Source organism: Passer domesticus, chromosome 3 (assembly GCF_036417665.1).
Source record: "Passer domesticus isolate bPasDom1 chromosome 3, bPasDom1.hap1, whole genome shotgun sequence".
Classification (NCBI taxonomy): Eukaryota; Metazoa; Chordata; class Aves; order Passeriformes; family Passeridae; genus Passer; species Passer domesticus.
In genome coordinates this window covers 58,192,044-58,213,879 of record NC_087476.1, presented here as the reverse complement: position 1 = coordinate 58,213,879, position 21,836 = coordinate 58,192,044, and the positions used below count along the sequence as shown (strand labels likewise).

At 39.8% G+C, this 21,836-nt stretch overlaps 1 protein-coding gene across 3 annotated transcripts in view; it reads right to left on the bottom strand.

Annotated features, from left to right (window-relative positions):
* Positions 1 to 21,836, bottom strand: part of MTHFD1L (methylenetetrahydrofolate dehydrogenase (NADP+ dependent) 1 like) — a 144,840-nt gene that overhangs the window by 3,517 nt on the left and 119,487 nt on the right. For all 3 annotated transcript variants that reach the window (XM_064413316.1, XM_064413317.1, XM_064413318.1), the window contains one exon: positions 2,980 to 3,088. In XM_064413316.1, coding sequence (XP_064269386.1) covers positions 2,999 to 3,088 — 90 coding nt within the window. In that variant the 3' untranslated portion in view covers positions 2,980 to 2,998. The remainder of the gene's footprint in view (positions 1 to 2,979; positions 3,089 to 21,836) is intronic.

Sequence of the window (21,836 nt, the reverse complement as noted above, 5' to 3'; positions counted from 1 at the left end):
CTGTGGACAGTGGCAGCCTTACGAAGTCTCAACCAACTGAGGAGAACAATTTCCCCCTGCTGCCATCAACCCAGATACTCAAAGCCTGCACAGTAAGAGCAGGCACCAACGAGCAAATATTACTTTTTTTTGTTTTTTGTTTTTTTTTTTTTTTTTAAAAATTTTTTTTTAAAATTCCTTCCTACTGGCAGACTTGTCTCCAGGTAAGCCTTACTCTGACTAGTGCTCTCTACAGACAGCTCCTAAGGAAACAATTTCAGCTTTCTCAGTGTATGACTTGGGCAGTATAATTTAAATAGGACAGTGCCTAGTGATGAGGACTAGCCAGATTTCTTTGGGTTCATTTCTGTATATTAATGTTTCATTTTTTTGGTAGATCATGTTGCTCCTACAGAGACACTGCAATATTGTATACCCATGTCTTGTATATTTGTCAACAGAGAAAAACAGAGTTGACTTTTATGATAAGATTTTTGCTTCTATGACTTTTTAGAGCATGTTCAAATGACTGCTGTAAAGTGGTGGAGAAAAATCAGAGTGGCAAATGACACCCAGTGTTTTATCTCAGTCAGAGCCTCACACAGCATCCTGAGAAGCAGGAACTTCTGCCTGTATCTCTTTCACAGATATGAAGATATGCACAGGTCTGAAGACATGCATTGCAGAGGAGGATATTAACTGCACACTAAACAAATGTTCTCAGCTCTATAGGCATGTTTATAATGAAATATCTGCAGCTCTTCCACAAATTTCTAAATATTTTTCAATTAAACTGTCTTAAAGATCTGAATCAGCCCTAATGAGTTGGCAAAACACCATATTATTAGTATTATTACATCATACAATAAAATGCTGAAGAACTAAAATTAAATGAAAAAAAAAAACCCCTTGATTTGCCATGACAGAAACAAACCCACAAAGACCTCAAAAGCACAGTATCACCTACAGTGTGGGTTCACTTCAGTGTGTATGTGGAAACAAAGAATACTACTAAACTACACAGAAAGTTGGGAGTAAAGACTACATGGGAATATTATTTCTCTCTTCTTCCAAAATTAGCAATGTACAAATCTAGCATGTGAACCAGATGAATTCTAGAACTAATGGACACTTGAGTACCTTGTGTGGTGCTCACTGGGTATTACCATACTCTCAAGGCATTTGTTAAAGGTAGGAACACAGGTGAGCATGTACCTATATTGGTGAAAAATATATATAATCAAACTGGTTTTTTATTTAAAAGGCTTAAACTTAATGAATCATTCATCTGTCAGATGCCAACAATACCTCCATAATGAAATTAGAATAATTTATTAACATTTGGCTATACATGCTATTTCCTACATATTTATTATGTTTTTGTGACTTCATTAGCATTTCTTTTTACATCTGACAAAACACCATCACTGACTAAAAGCCAAGTTTAGCATTTTCATTTCATGTACAGCTTCCAATGAAAGGCCTTCACGGTTGGAATGGAGTATTTTGTCTGCTTAATTACTGTTGTTCTTCCAAACTCATCAGTGCCTGGTTTGGATGGATTTGTGTAAGACTAGGCAGTAAACACCCAATTAAGCAGGCTGTGTGAATCTGCATATAGATTTTACATTAGGATTCTACAGTCATTCCAAATGATTCAGAAGCAATTACATGGCTGACACATGATGAATCAATATGTATGCATGAAGCTGCCAGACATATCATGCATATCAGTAACAAAAATGGGATATATGCCAAGGAGTGGTATGTGCAGTGCTACCCAGCCACAGAACAGTCAGGGATGGTTTGCATGCAGGTAATTACCTGTGCATGCAGGTTAATTTTCAAGGTAGGTGCTTTTTACTTGTCGTGACTGGCACACACAAACTGGTGGAATCTGCTCTCACCAGTTGTTATGTGAATATTGTGGCATTCATGTGAATGTGTGGGCAAGCAAACAGTTTGCTTGGTCTGGTTGGGTTGTGCAAACCTCTCCCCTCCTCCAAATCCATCAAAACACAGAAATAGAAAATGAAAGCCCCTTCTCTCAGTCCACAGTAAGAAAGGACTGCTAAAGCACAGCTAAAGCACGTGGGCACATCCACCTCAAAGCTGTGGCTGATCTGGGGTTCCATCACAGTCCTATTAGCTCATAGTAAGAGTGTTGTTCTGTCTTAAAAAAAGAAAAACCCTTTTGCTCTCCAGACCAATCTATTGAGGGAGAGAGCTAAGTGATGAAAGGAGAGAATCCCATGACAGCCACACATGGTTTATTTCAGTCAGGGTTACATTCTCTCTTACTCCACTTATTATGTTAAAAGGTTAAAGTGGAGTAGCATGAAATATTTTCATAACATCTTGTATTTTTAAGTGAGGAACATGTGCTGCACAAAATTAAAGCAGGACACCAAGAAGATTAAGTACTTAGAGAAAGGGAGGAGGTGGTGGGGGAACTGCAACCTTCAAGGAAAAGGGAGAGAATCCGGCATGAAAACCAGGCTAAGAGGACAGCTTTGTGTTCCTGAAATGCTTATTACCATTTGAGAGAGATGACAGCAGCTATGAAAACAAAACATGAAAAAACAAAATAGAGCTCATGAACACACTCAGAAGTATCTTCTGTGCTATCTAGGTAATGACAGACACACACTGCCACGTGAGTGCTGTATCAAAGAGTATTTCTTTTGAGGTAAGTAAGACAATATGGTTTCTTCAGACTGCCTTTTTCCATAGCCAAGAGTGGTACAGTTGCAGAGCTGGCTCCTCCTGATGCCAAAAATCCAAAGGCACCATTAGTGGACAACAGCAAAGTGCCATTCACCCATCAGCAAATGAGAAACCCAAGTGATAAATTGCACATTATGGAATACACCCCAAAGTGTCTGAAATCCTTACTGAAACTAGAGCCCAGATAAACTCCTGACAACCTTCCATACACACATACTAGGCACAAACATCCTCCCCCAAACTGGAACAGGAAAATAAAGGCTGTTGACTGACCTGAATTTGGATGTCACTCTCAAAACAAGCCTTTCACTTGCTCTGTGATGGGGTCAAGGTCAATGTCATAGAAGCACGGCCTTGTGGGCAGTCCTGGCATGGTGCTCATCTGTGGAAACAATGACAGCCAGTTACACTCCTGCACCTGGAAGCAGATAATCAGTCTACCCTTGCATGTAAACCTTAGATTAAGAGAAAGGTTGCATTGTTCACCACAGGCTCGACCACAGATGTGATCGGTACCACATTTTTTGTTTCTGCTAAATATGTCAAACTTGGTACTCTTTTGATGAATTTTTAAGTATGAGCTCCTAAAAAACAGGAAAAACAAAAGCCAAAAAGTACAGGCTAGTTCAGCAACCTAAGAATAAAGTCTATAACAAAATGAATACCCTTTGGTACTTGCTTGTTCCCCAAAATATTTATCCAGAACATTTATCCATTTTTATCTCCTGAAAAAAAAATCACAGGGTAAAGCAAAGGGTAAAGTTGTAATTGTCTGAATTTACCTGGTGATATGAACATGTTAAACTCAGACCTCTCCCACAGAAAACCAGAATATAGAAGCAGAATTAATCACAATACTTACCTAATGTCAGGAGCAAATTGAAATAGTTCTACTAAAGATACAGGAATTACAGCTGAATTCTAATTTAGTAGTTAGAATTAACAGGTTGAGATACTACGCTAAAGCAACCCAATTATCTCAAACTATGCATAATTAAGATCCTGATCTAGCATAAGACACTAGCATCTGCACACTTTTAAACATGTGAATAGTTTCATGGAACTAAATTACACAGTTAGCTACAGCTCTGCTCAGGCTATTTATACTATTAATTGAAATTGGCATTTTTAGCAGCAATTAAAGGCACATGACTGACACTGAAATCTTGAAGTGCCCCACAACAGTTTAAGCCCCTGTAAATCAGAGGTTCCCCCGTTTCCCAACTCCCTGCCTCAGGATTCTTCGCTCATCCCTTGCTAAGGAGATGTCTGGAGAGCAGGTTTGGCAGAATAATGCTGGTTTTTGATCTGCTTCATTTTCTCCTGTTTCAGCCCCTGAAGCCAGGAAGGGCTTCCCTATTCCCAGTGCCCCCACTGGCACAGAGTAAAGGCTGTGCCTCTGGGGCAGTTTTAAAACAGGACCAGTTTGGATCAACTTGGGTCACTTTGGATTCACATCCTGAATATCTCACTATAATTCCACTAATTCAAGGAACTCAGAAAACAGCATTTCATCTTAATGACTCCTTAAACCCTTTTGATGTCTTAACCTCATAAGTGGAGAAAGTGGAGAAGAACCCTGCTATAATAGGCCCTATATTAATACCTAAATTAATGAAAAACCTTACAATCTCTCAAAACAAACCTGGAATTCAACTTTGCTTGTCTGTTGGCTGAGAGTCTTTAAAACTTATTTGCTAGATTTTGAGGAACAAACTTTTTGGCAAATCAGCAGAGTTCATGAAAACTGGTGGTTAACCTGCCCACAGAAGGTAACCTTAAAACATGGCTGTGTAGGAAAAAAAATTATACAAGCTTGAGTACCAGAAACACTCCAAACACAATAACCTACAGAAAGGGTCAGATTAGGGTATGTCTTCATGAGTGACCTGAAACAGCTTGCTGGAAGAGGCAAGTTTCACCCTGGGAGCCCCTTGAATGATTCCTCCCTGGAGCTGGCTCTGGCCAGCTTGTCTTACTGCAACCAACCTTCTTCAACACACTGAACTGATGTCAATGTGTTTTTATGGGCAGGCTTGGTTGGCTGATGACCTAAATCTGCTTACCACATGACCAGATCACCTCCAGGCCCCAGGCTGTGCCGAGGGAGCAGCCAGAGTACACTGTGGCCAGCCATCACCTCCAGCTCTCCAGCAGAGAGCTCAAAGCCAGGCAACCTCCTCCCTCTATCCTCCCTAATTCCCCAAAAAGCACAGCTCAGCTACAGTGTTTGCTCTGGCCAAAGGCGAGCCCTAACAGGATAATTGGCCTCCAAAGAGGAAAAACTTATGACCACCATCCTAGCTGCTCCAGAGTGCCAGACTTGCAGGCCCCCCACGCTCTGGGTCAGACTGTGTTTCATTCTGTCAACCCGACGTGCTGCACGCTCCAGCATCTCCCTCATGCTTCAGCTTTGCTCTGAACACTCACGTAATGACTCCATCATGGGAATACAAGCAAAATGTAAAACCTCCTCAGCACAGTCCCATTTGCTCCGGAGAGTAAATGCTGCTGCCATTTCAGAGGTTAATCCCGTACTGAGGAGGGGGAAAGGCGCCTCGGGAGCTCAGTACTGGCGCAGCCATCATCTCACTTGAGATCTAGCCCAGAGGAAAAACAATGCAACAAGCTCTTCTAGTGGCTCAGGACATTTCCTCTGTTTTTAAATATAGTTCTTCCTGATGTTTTGTTATTGTACGTAGTAGGATTAAAAGACAAAACTGTCGGTTTGCGTTGACCAAACCCTGCCTCTGACTGCATGACATCATTTATTGGCTGACACTACCCTGGCATCTCAGCTAAGTACTAAAACACCTTGCTACTACTATTCTTTATCCATTGGCCACAGTAGTTGAACTACTACATCATTAGGGTTACTTAATTATTTTCTGTCTCAGATTCCTTCCAGTTTCTGAGTTAATGTTTCACAAGGAACTGCCTTAATGAATAACATCTCACTGGGAGGGGAATGAACAAATTGCCAAAGACAACTTTCTGGTTACTTTGTTTATGGCAGTTCAACATCTGAAAGCAAACTCCCAAATTCCAAGGTGTTTTTTTTACAAATTTTTAATAAATTGTAGCTAATTTAGAAGAGTTTTTCCCTTTTTTTTGTTAATATTTGTGGGGTGCTTTTTTAGTTTTCTTTTATTTTTTTTTTTTTTTTTTTTTTAATAAGAAACTTTAAATACAAGTCCTACATATTTCATATTTTGGACTATTTTTTTGTTGTTTTTTCTTTCATAGGCACAGTTGTACACCAGTATAACTCTACTACATTAACTAATGAAAAGTTACTACATTTAAAAAAATGCAAATAACAGACGAGTTTATTGCTGCTTTGGGAAATACAACTACTCTCCTATTGAAAATTGCAGTCAACGAAAGGGAATAGGTTCATTTGAATTAAAACCACTGCTGCATAAAATGAAGTACAAGGCAAAAAAAAAAAACCAAAAAAAAACACCTCCAGAAGAAACACTTTGGAACAAATACTTATGTGAATTACAGACTGAAAATAAACTATGTACTGTCATTTTTCCCATGGCCCAGACTTTCAAACAGGCAAAGCCATGTAGATTTATGATCATTACTCTCTGCTCTCATTATCTGTACACACAGAGGTAACCTGCAGAAGAATCTATCCCTTTTTCATTACTTCAAGGTCAATAGGAGGAGATGGCTGAGGAGAGTACTGCTGATTATTCCCTCTGCAGCCCTCCATTTCTCTCCTTCAACCACAAAGACAGGAAAGCTCAGTCTGCTGCAAGGCTGCAGTGAGGCTTCACCTGCCTGGCTTTCCATATGGCTACAGGATCCTCTTCCCTCTCACCATTTTCCATGATGCTGAATGAAGGCATTAATAAGTGAGTTGGTCTTTACTCCAGCAGGCATGATCCAGAGGGATCCCTCTCCCTGACCTCAGTTACCAGAGCCCAGATTTTTGTGCATGGAGGAGGAAAACCAACAACCCCCTGGCTGTGGCACATTCTGTACCTGCACAGTGCACAGCAGACTATCTCCACCTCTCCAAGGCTTTCTGAAATAACTAATTACTAAAATTACTTCAGTTTTAAAATTTGAAAAAAGAATGAACAACGAAAGAGAAAATATGCTTAAAATGTAAATTGGTAATTAGCAGGTATGTACAGTATGAGATAAAACCCACAGAAATTTATAGTCATACAGCAGCTTGCTTGGTATCTCATAAAATATATATCCTCTGTATATTGCCCAGAGAGCAGCACTACTCTCCACTCTATTGCAACAACATTTGGGTTGTAGCTCTGCAACATTGCACAGCGTGGCTGTGAGAAAAGAACAGGGTAAGAAGTGGAGAATGACAGCACCTCATCCACTAAAAATCACAAACTGGGTTTAGATGGCTGAAATAATCAGTACTTAGTTTGAACAAAACTGCTACTATCACACTTTTCCTGGGAGAAGGAAAATATAAGGCATAAACTTGGTAAACTTGGTATCTTAAGGCTTAATACAATTAATATGAATGCTTCAAGCAAAAAAAAAAAAAAGCAATGCAAATAATTTAGGAATTAATAGGAACTACTTTTCTAGGAACAGACCATTTTCTTTACAAACTGTGCAACTGTCCATACATCCATGAGAGTGAATCAACTGCAGAAAGATGATGTGAAAAATACAGTGCTATTTGTTACTACTGCTCTCTGTGTTTAGAGCAGCAAGTCTTACAGTCACCGTATCCTAAGGATCATTTACATTCTTGGAAATGCACAGCTGGTGGAAGATAAAATACAATTTTAGTTAGAATGCCTGAAGGCTACTGTTATATCAGGCACTTACGATCCTCCAGAAGTTTACTTACATGACTGAACAAAAAAACCATAATGAGCTTCCTTACAAATGGAGAATGCCAGTTATTTTCAAGAAAGCCAAATGAAAGTGTTGCTCCACACCTTCTCCACAAATGCATCCAAAGCTACTGGAAGAGTAACTAAGTTTCATTTAAATTACAGTTGTGTGTTGACTTTTAATTTGAGTTGGCCATGAGATCTACATAACAGTTGTACACTCAAGCACCAAGACTCTGCTCACCAGCTTTGTTGTGGTCCCATGAGGAACTATGCTGCTTAGCTTCCTTTTTTATCATACCTATATGCCTATCAGTGGTTGACATCCTGCCTTTGAGATGTATTCATCCATATATGTGTGTACATTTTTTTACCTTTATCTATATGAAAAGATCCTAACAGAACTTGAGGTTGCCTTAACAGGGTTAGCACAATGGCATAATTTGCAAAACAGATGGTCCTGAGGACCACATCCAACTCATGTTTAGTGTCTTTTTCACCTACAAGACAAGAAGTGTTTGTTTTACAGGCATAACATGGTTTCTGTTGAAGAGAGAAAGAAAATGCTTACATAAAGTATGGCAAACAACTCACTAGAAAATACTGAAAAATCAAAAAATAGCTTATAGAGGAAACCTCCCTATTCTGTGGGTTATGGAGTTAACATTGTGTTTGACAAAAAACAAAAGTAATTCACATTTTTTAATTGTATCCTTTTGTTAATTAAATGAGCTGTAACAATTCACAACCATTTCAAACTTGAAATACCGCAGAAAACAGATGTTGTTTCTCAAGAGAATCCAGCATGCACATGACTGCGGATAACTCCTCAATAAAATCTGATGGGATGAATTGCATATCCCACACTCCCTCAGCAAGAAACAATACAAGAGGAAACTCAAGAGATTTATAAATAGTGCTATAAACCTGTATGCATTCTGGTCAACGTGCCAGAACTTGTTGGAATCCTGAGGCACAGCACGGAGGATCTACGCTTCAGGGTTTCAGTAACGTTTCCTGGTGTGAGTTACAGCCCTGGAAGACAGATCCACCACCAGAAATTTCTTCAACTTCAGCACATCTGTCAGTCTCAGGGCATGCAAAGGTGAATGAAATAAGTTTCTGAAGAAATCCTTGCAGGTCTCCAGTCCTGCCTGCCCTTAGGTGTGCTTTGAGTGCCAACTACTCCCACTGACACGCGTGGTGCTGGCCACGCACTGGAAGCTGGCACCAGGGGAACTGCAGTCCATGGAGCAGGAGAGAGAGATTAACAGTCAGCTCACCGCACTGCATGGCTGGTGTGTGCAGAACTCTTTACTGGATCCCTCATGGTCTCTGCACTCTCCATTTCAAACCTATACTTGGAAATACTTCATGAGACTGTCCCTGCAATGAGGGTCGTGGGTAGGGCTCCAGCACTCTGAAGCATGGAACTGTGCAAACACTTCCAATGATCAGCCACTTATTTAATCTTCAAACTGGACTGTCCTACAGCACACAGAGGCACTCGGTGTGAAAAGGGTACAGAAAAATTAGGCAGCATACATTAAGCACTTCCAGAATCAGCTTGAAGTTTGTTCCACAGAACTGGAAAATTCCTCCAGTCTACAGAACTCTATGACTTCAAAGGTAGCGCAGGTTTTGAATGATGGAAAAAAAAATTGCATGAAAATAATGAAAGAGAATAGTTAAGAAAACAGTATTTCCACACCCCCTCCTTCCCTCCCCCCCAAAACTACAAGAACATCAGAACAAAATGGCCAAAACAAAAAAATGCACTTTACAGTCTTCATCTCATCCACCCACCACATATTACAGAGGAGAATGATGCCATACTAAAGCCTGAAGTGATACTCAAGTGACCTTTCACCACCTCTTAAAAGCAAACAAACCTCCAAATCTCTTATTAGGAAAAGCAGATGCATAATGGAGGCAAGTTCGTGCTTCCTTCAATAAATATCAACCTTTACAAACCAATAAATTCAGTTTTGGAAATGGTAATGTTTTTAAAAAATTACTTTAATAGCTACATAATGTTTAAGAAAATATTATCTCATTGTTTTTAATTGCCTGAAGATAACACGGGTTCCTGAAAACAGCTAACCAATGATCTTTAGTGACTGTTTAAATAATGGTTTACTTTTAAGTTTTAATGAAAATTTGCCAAACCTGATGATGGCCACGGGAATTAGGGAGAGCGAAGATCGTATTTCCTTCTCAGGAAATCCTTAACAGGAAAGGGTCTTGCTGCAATGTCTAAGAACAACCATAGCATGAAACTCAACACTTTCGCAGCTTTCAAAATGATGATGCTACTCTGACATATGCTGTAGTGTTCCTTGCAGTAAATGGCTCTTTTTCACTCGCATGTTGACTGATCTCAGGTGCAGAAATCCATCTGGCATCAATTATTATATTATAATTGCCTCTTACTTTGATGTTTTACACATTCTTGGCAATAGTTCGATTTTTGTGAAAGGATTTACAACAACAAAATGTATGGACATTGCTCCTCTGCTCTCAGCATCTGGATGAAGTTATAAAGGTACTGAATATTGATTATACAATCCAAATTGGCCTTGCTGCCAGGTGCTCAAGGTAGGCAGAAGCAACTTGTGCCCAGCTACATCCTCTGGAGGATTACCAGGATCCAACAAATTACTCATCTTAAATGGAGATGATCTGAACCCAAAAGTGACCTCCTGGGCACCTTAGGGAATAAACAAAACCCACACAATAGTCCACATCTGTCCAGTACAGCTTTTGGAGAGACCTTTGGATGCATATCCCAAAGGAAGCAAGGGATTTCTTGGTGAATCAGTCAGTATACGGGAACTCAAATGCCACTGTTAGTGATGTGCTGAAGGACCAAAGACCCAGAAAGGACATTTTTCTAGCTATTAAATAAAATATTTAGGAATAGATGTAATCTGTAACAGAATGAGCAATTTCCCCAATTAAGTAAAATATTTATGACTCACATATATGACTGCAGTTCCTCTTGGCAGAGCTCTCTCAACTCATTTTCATCTTAGAATTTATAAAACCACACTTGAAGCAGAAGAAAATGGTCCCCATTACAACAGCACAATGGAAACAATATATTAAATTTTAATTGAAAACTAGACCTCACTGAGGTAGCACATTAGGTGGTGGTAGTTAAGTGAACTGTGTTCTATACAATGCACACCAGGTTTCACAGAGTATTCTGCCCTACACAGGGTAATTGATAAACAAAATACTGCAAAAATGAAAGCTTCAAAACCAACTTAACCACACAACCCCTCAGAAAAAAAGAACAACTCATTCATGAAGGAAATGAAGGGAGTGAGAAAAAAATGAGACTATAAATTCCAGGTGACTTGTTCCAAAACACTTCCTTCATCCCAGCCCACTCAAATCCATTTCCAGAAGTAACTGCTCCCTTGACCAAGGCTTACATCCTGATTTTCCTTTCCCCCTTGGGCTTTAGACAGAATCCCTGGCAGAGGACTCTTGCTCACTGCCTCCTGTACAAAATCACCTCCTCATCCAGGAGAAATCCTTCCCTGCAGCTCAATCCTGATGTCAGATGCTCCCAGGGCTGTTCCCATTCTTGAAAAGTGTCCAATATACCAGACACTGCTGGAAATGGGCCTCTGAAGGAATAAATCCAGAGAATAAAGGCATTTTTCTCAAGTGCTTAATATCGATTATTAATATTTAAAGCACCTGATGTTCATGGGTACAATAATTTTCCTGCTTTGTTCAGTGTTCGGATCTCCTGGCAAAGAGGAGGTGTCCAAACTTTGCCAGCAGCTCAGTTTCTGCTGAAAACAGACCAAGTTTTGTGGTATTTGGAGGGGAGAGATCTTGGGTGACCCATCTCAGCTGCCTTGTATTTGCTCAGGGACTAGGAACCATTCCTTTCCTCTGAAACCTGTTTATTTTGTACCAAGTGTTTCTTTAGAAATGCTGTTCTTCAGACTCTGGGAGCAAGTCGCACTTTGTGCTGCTGATCATCACTATGACATTTTGGTTAAAATCTTCATAACTCTGAGAAAACCTCAATTACAGCCCAGAAACTGGAGATGGTGGCAGCAGTAGACTGTGTGAAGCAAATGTGTGTGCTCAACACGTAACAAACTTTAGCCTTCTCAGTACACCATACTAGAAGAGCATGAGGAGCATCGTGCAGTAATTTCATGGCAAATTGCAACATGGAAAAACCAAAAAAGATTGTATAACTGAAAGGAATAAAAGCACATGAAAAATAAAAGCACATGCCATACCAGCCCTTTTGGTTACAATTAACTGGATCCACTGATACCTGAGTAAGTAAAGTTTCCTAGGAAACATCATCCAGGCAAAGATGATGTGCGTGCATGTGTGCATAAGTGTGTGTATATTTATGGGAAAAACTGCTTCTAAAGACCATAAAGGCATTATAGTGAAGGACTCCTTAAAATTATTTATTTTTAACCATTAAATTGCCAAACTGGCTTGGTCTCATTACTTGATTTAAACTAAATGCGAGTGATGACCTTTGTGGTACCAAAGGGTATTGGATTTTTGGAAACCACCTCAAAACAACAGAAGTGGAGAAAAGTGGTAGAGGAGGTGACTATACTTTGCTGGTCCCATCTAAGATCTAGTTTTCCAGACTGGGAAACAATAGAAGCTAGCACGTACACTTCACAGGTGCAGTTCTGCTTTCTGGTCTGTAGGTATCATGGGAAGTGACAGAAAGAAGAGCCTGTCTTCAAAGAATAATCAAGCATGGTAGGCACCAACAGCATCAGTCACTATCACTGGACTGTCATCATGTACAAACCTTGGCTTGTGAGCATCTCTAACCTCGTTAATTCAAGTTTCTATATCTACTTTCTCTACTCACTTGTTGTTTGGATAAACAATTTAAATTTGCTCTTTACAAATTAAACTTACTTAACACACGCTATTTCATGACAGACTGAAGCAAACAAGAAATAAACAATGACAAAGAAGCACTTTATATTGTAATTTTGGATATGGGTGCTTTCTAACCCTACACAGTTTTGCTCTTCAGACAAATTACTGTTTTGATACGCTTGGTCCATGGCTGCACTGAGGAATTCAAAAGCTTTTCCTTTCTATTTGTTCCTAACCCAGAAAACCCGAATGGATCCAGCTTGGATGGAGACAAGGATGCCAAATTGTTAAGCTGTCTGCGTAAATCAGATAGTCTGAGTCACAATTCCATTGCAGACCTCTGGCATCACACACTATTCAATATAGTGTGTCCTCTAGAATCATGCCAGAATGTACTACAGTCCCCTGTGACAAGGAACAAAATAGAAAAATAAGGATATCACCTAGATCAGCAGTTTTCCTCCTCTAGTCTATCAAACCACTATTTTAAGAAGTGTTCACAAGGCTGCTAAGAAAAGCAAGCCTTGAATAACCTATGCTAGAGCTCACACTTCTCCTGGAAAATAAAGGAACATAGAAATAATTTGAAAAAAGCTGAAAGCTGATGACTTGTGATGAACTTGAGTGTTCAGAAGAGCCAGCTCCTTTGTAAGCCATCTTAACAGCACTAATAGCTGTAAGGAGAAAGAAAAAAATTCTAGCCATGAATGTGGGACTTTCTTATGGCAGTACTGACTTTCAGAGTTTCTCTAAGAAGATACTAAAACCTTAATTTCTGTTCACTTTCTGTTAACCATGAGTTAGCAAGCTGTCAAGACAGATTTAATTGTCAAAGGAAATAAAATAAAATTTTGTAAACTGATGGAAAGCACAATCTTTATCCCACAAATGTGTATACCTACATAATATAATAAAGATTTATGTATTTTTTATTTATAAATATAATTCTTTTCAAAGTACACATATAAATGAAATACTTCAAGTACATCTGGGTAATAAATAAAATAAGATCACCACTTTAAATTGTTAGCTAGGAAGCAGAGAAGGTTAAATGATTTGCCAAAAGGAGCTGAGGTGCTGCCAGGACAATGGAACTTGAAATTGGTAACTGATTCTTATTTTAGTTTCATATAAGTGAAATTCAAAAATAACACTGCATGCAACATCTTCTTCTATTACACAATGAATGCTGTATCAGCATTTTTATACAACTTTCTCCATTTCTCACAATTTGTTCTCTATGAACTTGCAGTAAGTCACTTCCCTAACCACAGTTTCAGCAATAAAACAAGGGATAACAATATATTCACAAAAGCAACAAATATGCTGTTAAACCATCTAATTAAAATCCAACTCTATTTGGAAACACATTTTTTCAGTCTGAAGAACAAAGCAACCCCCAAACAGATGTTTTGTGGGTAGTATTTTTCCCAAATGAAGTATATGAAAAGACAAAAAAGGAAAGGGAAGGTAGTGAATTTCTGCATCCCAACACAAGTTAGCACAATGTTTTTTTATTCTGACAAACATCTAGTATAGTCTATGGGAACTTCCTTCCAAGCACTAGAAAAACTGTAAAAGTTCACCATTGTGGAAAGATTTTTGTGCACATACAGAGTAAATCCTAATAAGACTAAAAGCAAAAAAATTGTAACACAGAAATCAAAAACCAGTTAGAATATAATCCCTCTAATGCCAAAGTGAACAAACTAGCAGGTAAAGCCATAAGCTTTATTTATTCTTATGGTATATCCTCCCAACTCTTCCTAATCAAAACAAGTCCAGTGTGTAATGAACTTTCATTTTTGGCAAATAAATAATTTACAACTCCTCAGCCGAGGTATAACAAGCACAACCCGCACCACAGCCACTAATGTCCAGCCTTCCTCCTTCCCTCCTGACAACCCCTCGAACACAGATCCCCCCGGGATGGCACACCAAACTCACCTGAAGAGCTGCAGTGCCCCAGCAGTGTGTTGCCACCCACCTGCCAGGGCACTTGCCTTGAACAGAGGCTACTGGTGAGCAAGAGTGCTCTCCCTTGAATGTAGCCACGGATCCTGCTGCAATCCCATCAGCAGCATCCCCTCCAGCAACTGGAATTCATGTAGTCATTCTCATCTGAAAATTACTAGTTGTTTATTTGTAGGAAAATGCTGCTTTATCTTTGCTTCCACATTGCATTTCTCAGACTGTGAGAATAAATACTGACAGCAAAGCTATGTTAAAGTTGATTTTTTTTTCTGTGAAAGTTATCATGAAATTTTGCTTTTTTTCTTTTTTCCATAGAAAATTAAAGAGACAAAGAGCTTCACAAACTCAGAGGGAGCTTATTTGTGCTGTCACAAGCATTCCTTGATCCCATTCTGGACAGATTACCTGCAGAGCGCTGATTTTCCATGTCTACTCTCTGTGTCACATCTTTACTACAGGTGCCAAATGCAATGGCATTGATGTTCTTTCCTACAGTCTGGAGCAGAGCTCTACAGTCAGCACAGCTCATTCAGGGTCTCAGACACAAAGCAAATCTGACACACGCAGTGCCAGCAGTGTGATGTTTCTCTCTGGTGCAGACAGAAAAGGCTTTACTCTGCTCCCTGGGCACCACTGCATGTTCCCTCTCCGTTTTCCTGCTGCTTTGCTGCAACTGTGCCTGACCCTGCAGGACAGTGCAGAGCATGTGCCTGGCCACAGCTGAAACACAGCAATGAGAAAGAGCTCTCAAAGCTAGAAGAAGGAGGGGACTATCTGTATCTACTTTGCTTCATTTGTTTGTGAACGTCACCTTTCCATTTGATCCAGCCTAGTAACAAAAGCTCCCGGCGCCTTGCTGCCCACAGGCACGGAGCAGCAGGGCGCTGCACAGCTCAGAGAGCTGGCACAGTGTGGCCAGTGACTGCAGGAGCTGCACGCCTCCACCAGCCAGAAGGCAGGCAGGGAGCGTGTGGGTCCCATGTCACAGCAAATGCGCTGTCCCAGGGGTTGTCCCATACCCGGGCTGGTGCCAAATGCTGCACGGAGCAAAGCTGGAACTACGGAGGTTGACAAAGTAATCTCTGTCCAGCTGGGAGCTGATAGCTGAAGACCAACTGAATCCTTGAGCACTGTGCTTAGCATTTTTTCCAAATTACTTGTTCTAATTACAACCCTGTATATTGTTGATGGCTATAACCTCTCAGAAGTCCTGTTAAATTCTTGGACTCAATGGCTTTCCTGTGTTAATGACTTCCACATTTTAGTCACATGTGAGAAAGTATTTCCTTCTTTTATAGAAGTATTAATATAAATGCCTGGCAGCATCTCTTCACAGACTGAAAATATTTTTAAAGTAAAACTAGTTTCCAGGCAGTATGGCGACGGCTTCAGATAACCTTTAAATTATGTGTAACACCACAGGGACACAATACAGATATAAATACAAATCTGTGAAATTCACAAGATGTTGGATTTACAGATATAAATTCTATATGAACAGGGCAACTTAAATTCTTAAAATTTCTTAAATTAAAATTCTTGGCTTTCTCAGTACTTCAAATACTAGAAACATGGTAACATGTCAAGAGTCTTAAAACTGTTTCTGTGAAGAATGATCCAAGAAGTTTTGATTAAATGGAGAGACAGAAAGTGGTCAAGTTGCTAAAGAATAGGAACCTTTTCCTAAATTAATTAATTCAGGGATAACAGCAGAGCTCTGATAGCATCAATCAGCTCCAAACACACATTTTAAGTCAGAAAGCTTATGCAAAATACTACACGCCATACTGTGTGCAAGCTGATATTTAAAACTCAGTTCAGTATTTTGTTTTCAGAAGGGAATGACCACATATTAATGTGCAGCTGTATGACAGTCTCTGTAACATTCTGCCTTTCAAGATTACTGTCTAGATACTCACCCACCCATTCAAATTTTAGCTGAAAAAGGTACATTACATGAATTATAATTTTTCTGGGAACCAGATTATAATGTAGAAGTAACCAGGGTTATGTATGCCTAACATATGTGATAACCTTCACAACTGAAAAGTTTCTCTTTCTTGTGAATAGGGTTGCATTGCTCTTCCAGTCGTAACTTTTGAGTTTTAACAAGCCAGCTGAAGTGGCTGCAATGTCACACAAACAAGGATCTTTACTTTTTTGTGGACCTGCTGGGATTACTGGGGAAGGTGATGAAAAGCCTGGCAGACACTGAAAAAACCAGCACAGGCCAGAAAGTAATTTCTGGGAGCAGATGTTTGTTCTAAGTGCCTTTACAGATGGATGCCATACAAGGAGAAGCTGGCATTTAGCAGGTCCTGCACTCATCCATTTCACTGTCATTGAGGCTACTATTAAAAATACATATAAATAAAGAAGATTCAGTGAGAGAGAAGGGAAAATGATGACATACCCAGGGCACAACTCCAAATAACGCCAGAGATGGTCTGTGACGTCCTTATTACTCATTTCCTCTCAAAAGATTTTGACCCTTGACTACCTCATCCCGATGTTTAAGGCTTATTGCCTCTTTGCCAGTGAAAACCCCTTAAAAAGAAAACACTGCTGCTCCTTCAGAGAGGGCTGCAGCAGGCAGGGCTGGGAGCCTGGGCTCCTCCCCAAGGCAGCAGTGATTTACAGCTTCCAGAGCACAGGCACCTACCCCCAAACTGCTGCCAACAGGGGCACGTCTGCAGCCTGTTTGACCACTCCCCGCATCACCAAAGGACTGCCCCAGGTTTAGGACTGACTAGGGGACAAGGACAGTGGGATTTGGAGCAGGAGCTGAGACAGACACTCCTGCCATCCCTCCCTTAGCTCTCGTTACTGAAATACCTTGGTCACTTCTCAACCCAGTCTCTGGACAACTACTTTTTTTTTTTTTTTTTTAAGAGTAAAGCAAAGTGAAAATACCAGAGGCTTAGCTACAAAACACTAAATATAGCAAACTGTGACCACTGTGGAGCTGATTCACAAACAAATCAGATGTTCATACACCCGGGGTACTGCCACCCCTCAGACAGACAGGGGCTGATACAGCTCCAGCAATATGATTTTCATTTGTAGACACATGTCTGTCAGAACCCTAAACTTCATACAGTATTACCTTTGTGATTGATATTATGTGGGTCTGGAAATAATCAAAGGGCAGTCAGTTGTCTTGAATTTGATAATATGTAAGAATTTTTCATACTCAAGTGTCAAAAAATATTAACATAACTTGTTCTTTATGGAGGGGAAAGATTCAAAAACCAGGCAGTGTTCCATGTACCTGCAGTGATAAGTAGAAGAATGGTTAGCTATAATATAGACTGACAAAAAAATAAAACTCCCTTGGAAGTTTCTTTTCCATCTGGGAGAATACTGCAATTCTCCATGAAAAATGCCAGCAGCAAACTGTCATGCTGAATTTTCCTCTACAGTATGTATTTGATTCTGAATCAATCCCACAGAGAACAGCAGACAACATCAAAACAGAAGTCTTTAATTGCCCCATAAAATGAAGATTACTTTAGACCCCTAAGAATGAACTTTTATGAGTATATCCCTGGAAAATAAAACCACTAGACATTACACTGGAGTTATCTGGGATTCATCTCATATACTACCATTTTTTTAAGCTTTACTGGAAATCATACTGAAAGGCCTACAAGAAGGCACATTTTTGGATTATCATGGCTTTTGTGTCTGGGAAACAGACTTTAGAACACATCTTTAATGAAATGGTCCGTTTGGTCTAAACAATCCAAGGAAAGAAAAAAGTTGCTTTCCCTTTAGAAAATGTGATTTTAAATGTTTTCCAGTTGTAATAGTAAACATAGGCTGAGCTAACGTTTCAGAGCAGATTCAGATTACCTAGAAAGAAGCACTTCTATCCTGGAATAAAAATGCTTGCAGCCATTCTGCTTAAATTTTGAAGGTACCCCACTCCAGCATGACATGTGCATGCGTGTGGAATGTGTCTGTGTCTATATTCACCAGATCTCCCATCATGGTCCTCCTGACTGGGGAGTAAAGCAAGCCTCCCAGTTGTGCCTATTTGGAAAAGTGCATGTAAAGCATTAGGAAACGGCATTTAAATAATTTGAAATGATTGCTGACTTTGCAGCAGCACATTTATCAGTAAAACAAGGAAGCGTGGTCACTGACACAGCTTGCTCAGCTACCAGGTTTTTCATTGCAGATGGACTTTCTACATTTCTTCAAATTAGGATAACTTGCTGAATAAGCCAAGGGATAGGAGCTCTGGAAGACAGGCCACATTCACTAAAAGGTATTTTTAATGGAATTATATCAGCTTATCCTACCAGAAAGTTATCCTAAAACAAATTCAAAAGGGATTCAAAGTGGCAACTCAGGAATACCAACAACTCTCCAGCTCAGTGGAAACACAGCTATGGGACTTGATGATGCTTATGCAACTTGGGCATTTTGTGTTACTGAACAAGTGGAGCTATTAGGAAACCTTTTTTGCTTGTGGTCCCACTTTTTTTATGCCCACCTCTTAGGGATTTGTCACAATGCCACCATGGCTCGCTCTCCTGAAGGAGCCTTCTTTCTCTCTCTTCCAGAGCATAGGCATTAGGACAATTTTTATTTTATTTTTGATTGTCTGGGAGAGTGAAGAGGAGCCATTGCACTTTGGAGGCATGCGTGATTTCATGTGTCTGACTTTATTTTTTCCTTTTCTACTGGCTTTGACCACTTGAATAAGTTTCAGTATTGCTCTGAGTATCTTTCTCACTCTTACACAAAATCCTTTACAGATTACATGTCTTGTTCAACAGCACAGGGAATATTTGAAACAATACATCTATTTATATAGCTCTGACAGACATTCTTCCTATGCTCTTCCTGTGCTGTGTTTGTAATTTTATCTGTCTTTCAAAAATTCAATTAAGGGACTGTTAATAAAAATTAATTAAATTAGTCTCTGACAATACAGAGCAGCACCACATAGATGACATATTACCAGCTCATGATGGTGCAATGAGAAGGAAGCAGCAAAGTACCAGTAAGTCTCCTGCATCCCTCAAAATACTGAGGAAGGATGCTCTGAAGTGGTCTGTTAGACAGGATGCCATGTGGTACAGAATGCAAGACAGCTGCTGCTTTCTATGAGGCACGAGGGAAGCTAAAAATAAAACAAGCAGAAAGGTAAAATGGATGAATCCTGGATGTCTACTCCTTATTCCTAATGAAAATAATTCTCAGCATTTTTTTGAGAAACAAGGGTGTGAAATATACATAGGAGGGTTAAGAAAGACTATGGATGAAGGCACTCAAAGGAGGATCCAAATAATTAATAAAAATGCAAGCAAATAAATACATCTACAACATCACAGAAATAATTCTCCAACTGTCCAAAGTGTTTTGTTTTCCAGCAAAGATGCAAAAATCCTAAAATGCATTACACTGTGGATCAATACAACTTTTGTATTTGATTCTATGTCAGTACACATCCAATGTACTGGGGTGGGGAAAAGAGATGAAAGGAGGAGGAAGGATGAAAGATGCCCTTATCTGTTAAGGGTATCTGGAAGGGAGCCACTGTGAAGGATAAATAACTTATTTGCCAATCAAAATGAATGTGAGGATACACAGAGGAATTTTATCCCCAGGAATGCTTATCAGTTGCTTCTTACTGTAGTCAATACAGACTCTTGACAATGTAACCTACTTGTGAATGTTTCTGAAATTTGTACTTGATTTCTCCTGAATATGCAAATCCAGAAGTGGAAGCATCCTTAATTGCATACTACAACTAAAAGTGTGTAGTGTGCAGGTAGGTGGGTATGCCCATATGTGTGTTCCCACTATTCTGAATGCCTGTGAATGAAAAGTTTTCTTGTCAAAAGGAAGCTAGTTAAAAATAATGGTATTGTTGTTTTTATTCAAAAATTTCTGTTACATTTTCCCATCTTGTTCACATAAGCCTTCAGTTTATGATTTTAAATTTATATGAGACTTCTACTATATTTCTTTCTTCTGGAAACCAGCTATCCCAAAGCAAAATGATGAGTGACAGGCTGAATTGACAGGGTTGACTAGGTTGAAATGCTCCCACCATTCCTGGCTCGCTGCACCTGCGGTTCACAGCACATTAGTCACAATGTGTGCTGCAGAGCCCATGCATGCCCCACCTCTAGGTTCCACAGCACTATTAATTGAATTTGGGGATGCAGCCAAACAGCTTAAAACCTTCCCTTTCATATACAATGCAGTACTTTGTCTTGTTAGGACAGGAACCTTGGGTGAGCTTGCTCAGGCGCTCTGCAGAGAACTAGCACTGGGAAGAGCGCGTGGGCTGGGTTTGCCCCAGCCTGCCTTCCTGGGACTTACAGCAGCCCTACTTCAGCAGCCACATTTCCCTTTATGGCAGGGCCTTCCAGAGCATCCAACTGCAGTAATGTAACCTGTCTGTGAGGCAGGGCTGTGTCCAACACGGCCTTGCAGGGAAGTTGATCCACCCCTCTGGCACTCCACACCTCTCAAGTGATGCAAACGACTTTATTTTAGAGTCCAATGAAAAACAATAAATTTTGACACTTCCATGCCACTCTTCATATGGTCTATACAAAAAAGAGGAAATTAATATGGAATATAAATGTGCCAAACCAATCAGAGTTGATCATGCACACCAGATAAGCACCTTTCAGCATTACCTGTCTCCTGGATTGTCAGTCAGCAATGTTTCTGCTTAGCTTGAGAAGAGGACTATGGCCAGCACAGCACCCATTCCCAGCTAACCCAAGGGATGTAAAGAAGGAGGAAACACTGTGCTTTGAGCTACTGCTCTTAAAATGCTTCAGAGCAAAAGAACTACGAATTTGGGGTTGAGGAGTGAAGGGGGACTGAAAGTCTCAGAACTGGGTATTTCAAGAAAATGATAGTCAAAGAATGCATTTAAACACAGTCCAGTACAGTTATGTTGTAAGAAACCAATTAACCTTCTTTCAAGTATCATAGGATCTAAGGACTCATTAAATCAATTAAGAATATGATACTTCACACTAGTTTATCAGGTGCTATTAGTAGCACACTGTGTTCTACCACAGTTTCTTTCCCACTTCACCACAGACCAGAACTGAGTATCAACATTTTTGTCGTTTGGGTTAAAAACAGGATTATATAAAGTTGTAACCTAATGTTACACTGACTAAAAGTTATGGACAGCAGTAACCACAAAAAAAATTACAGAACCACTATAAGCAAAGCAATTGTTACTAAAACAATTAATGCACTTATTTTACAGCCACTTTGGGTGTAAATGGATAATTTCATCTGAGCTCCAGTCACACAGCTGCAGCTTGCTGGTTTACTGTGGGTAACCAGCAATAAATTTATATGATCAAAACCACTGAGACACAACTGAGATCATTTTGATCATGATGCAGGAAAACAGCTAACAAGAATTTTATAGCTTTCAATCATCCT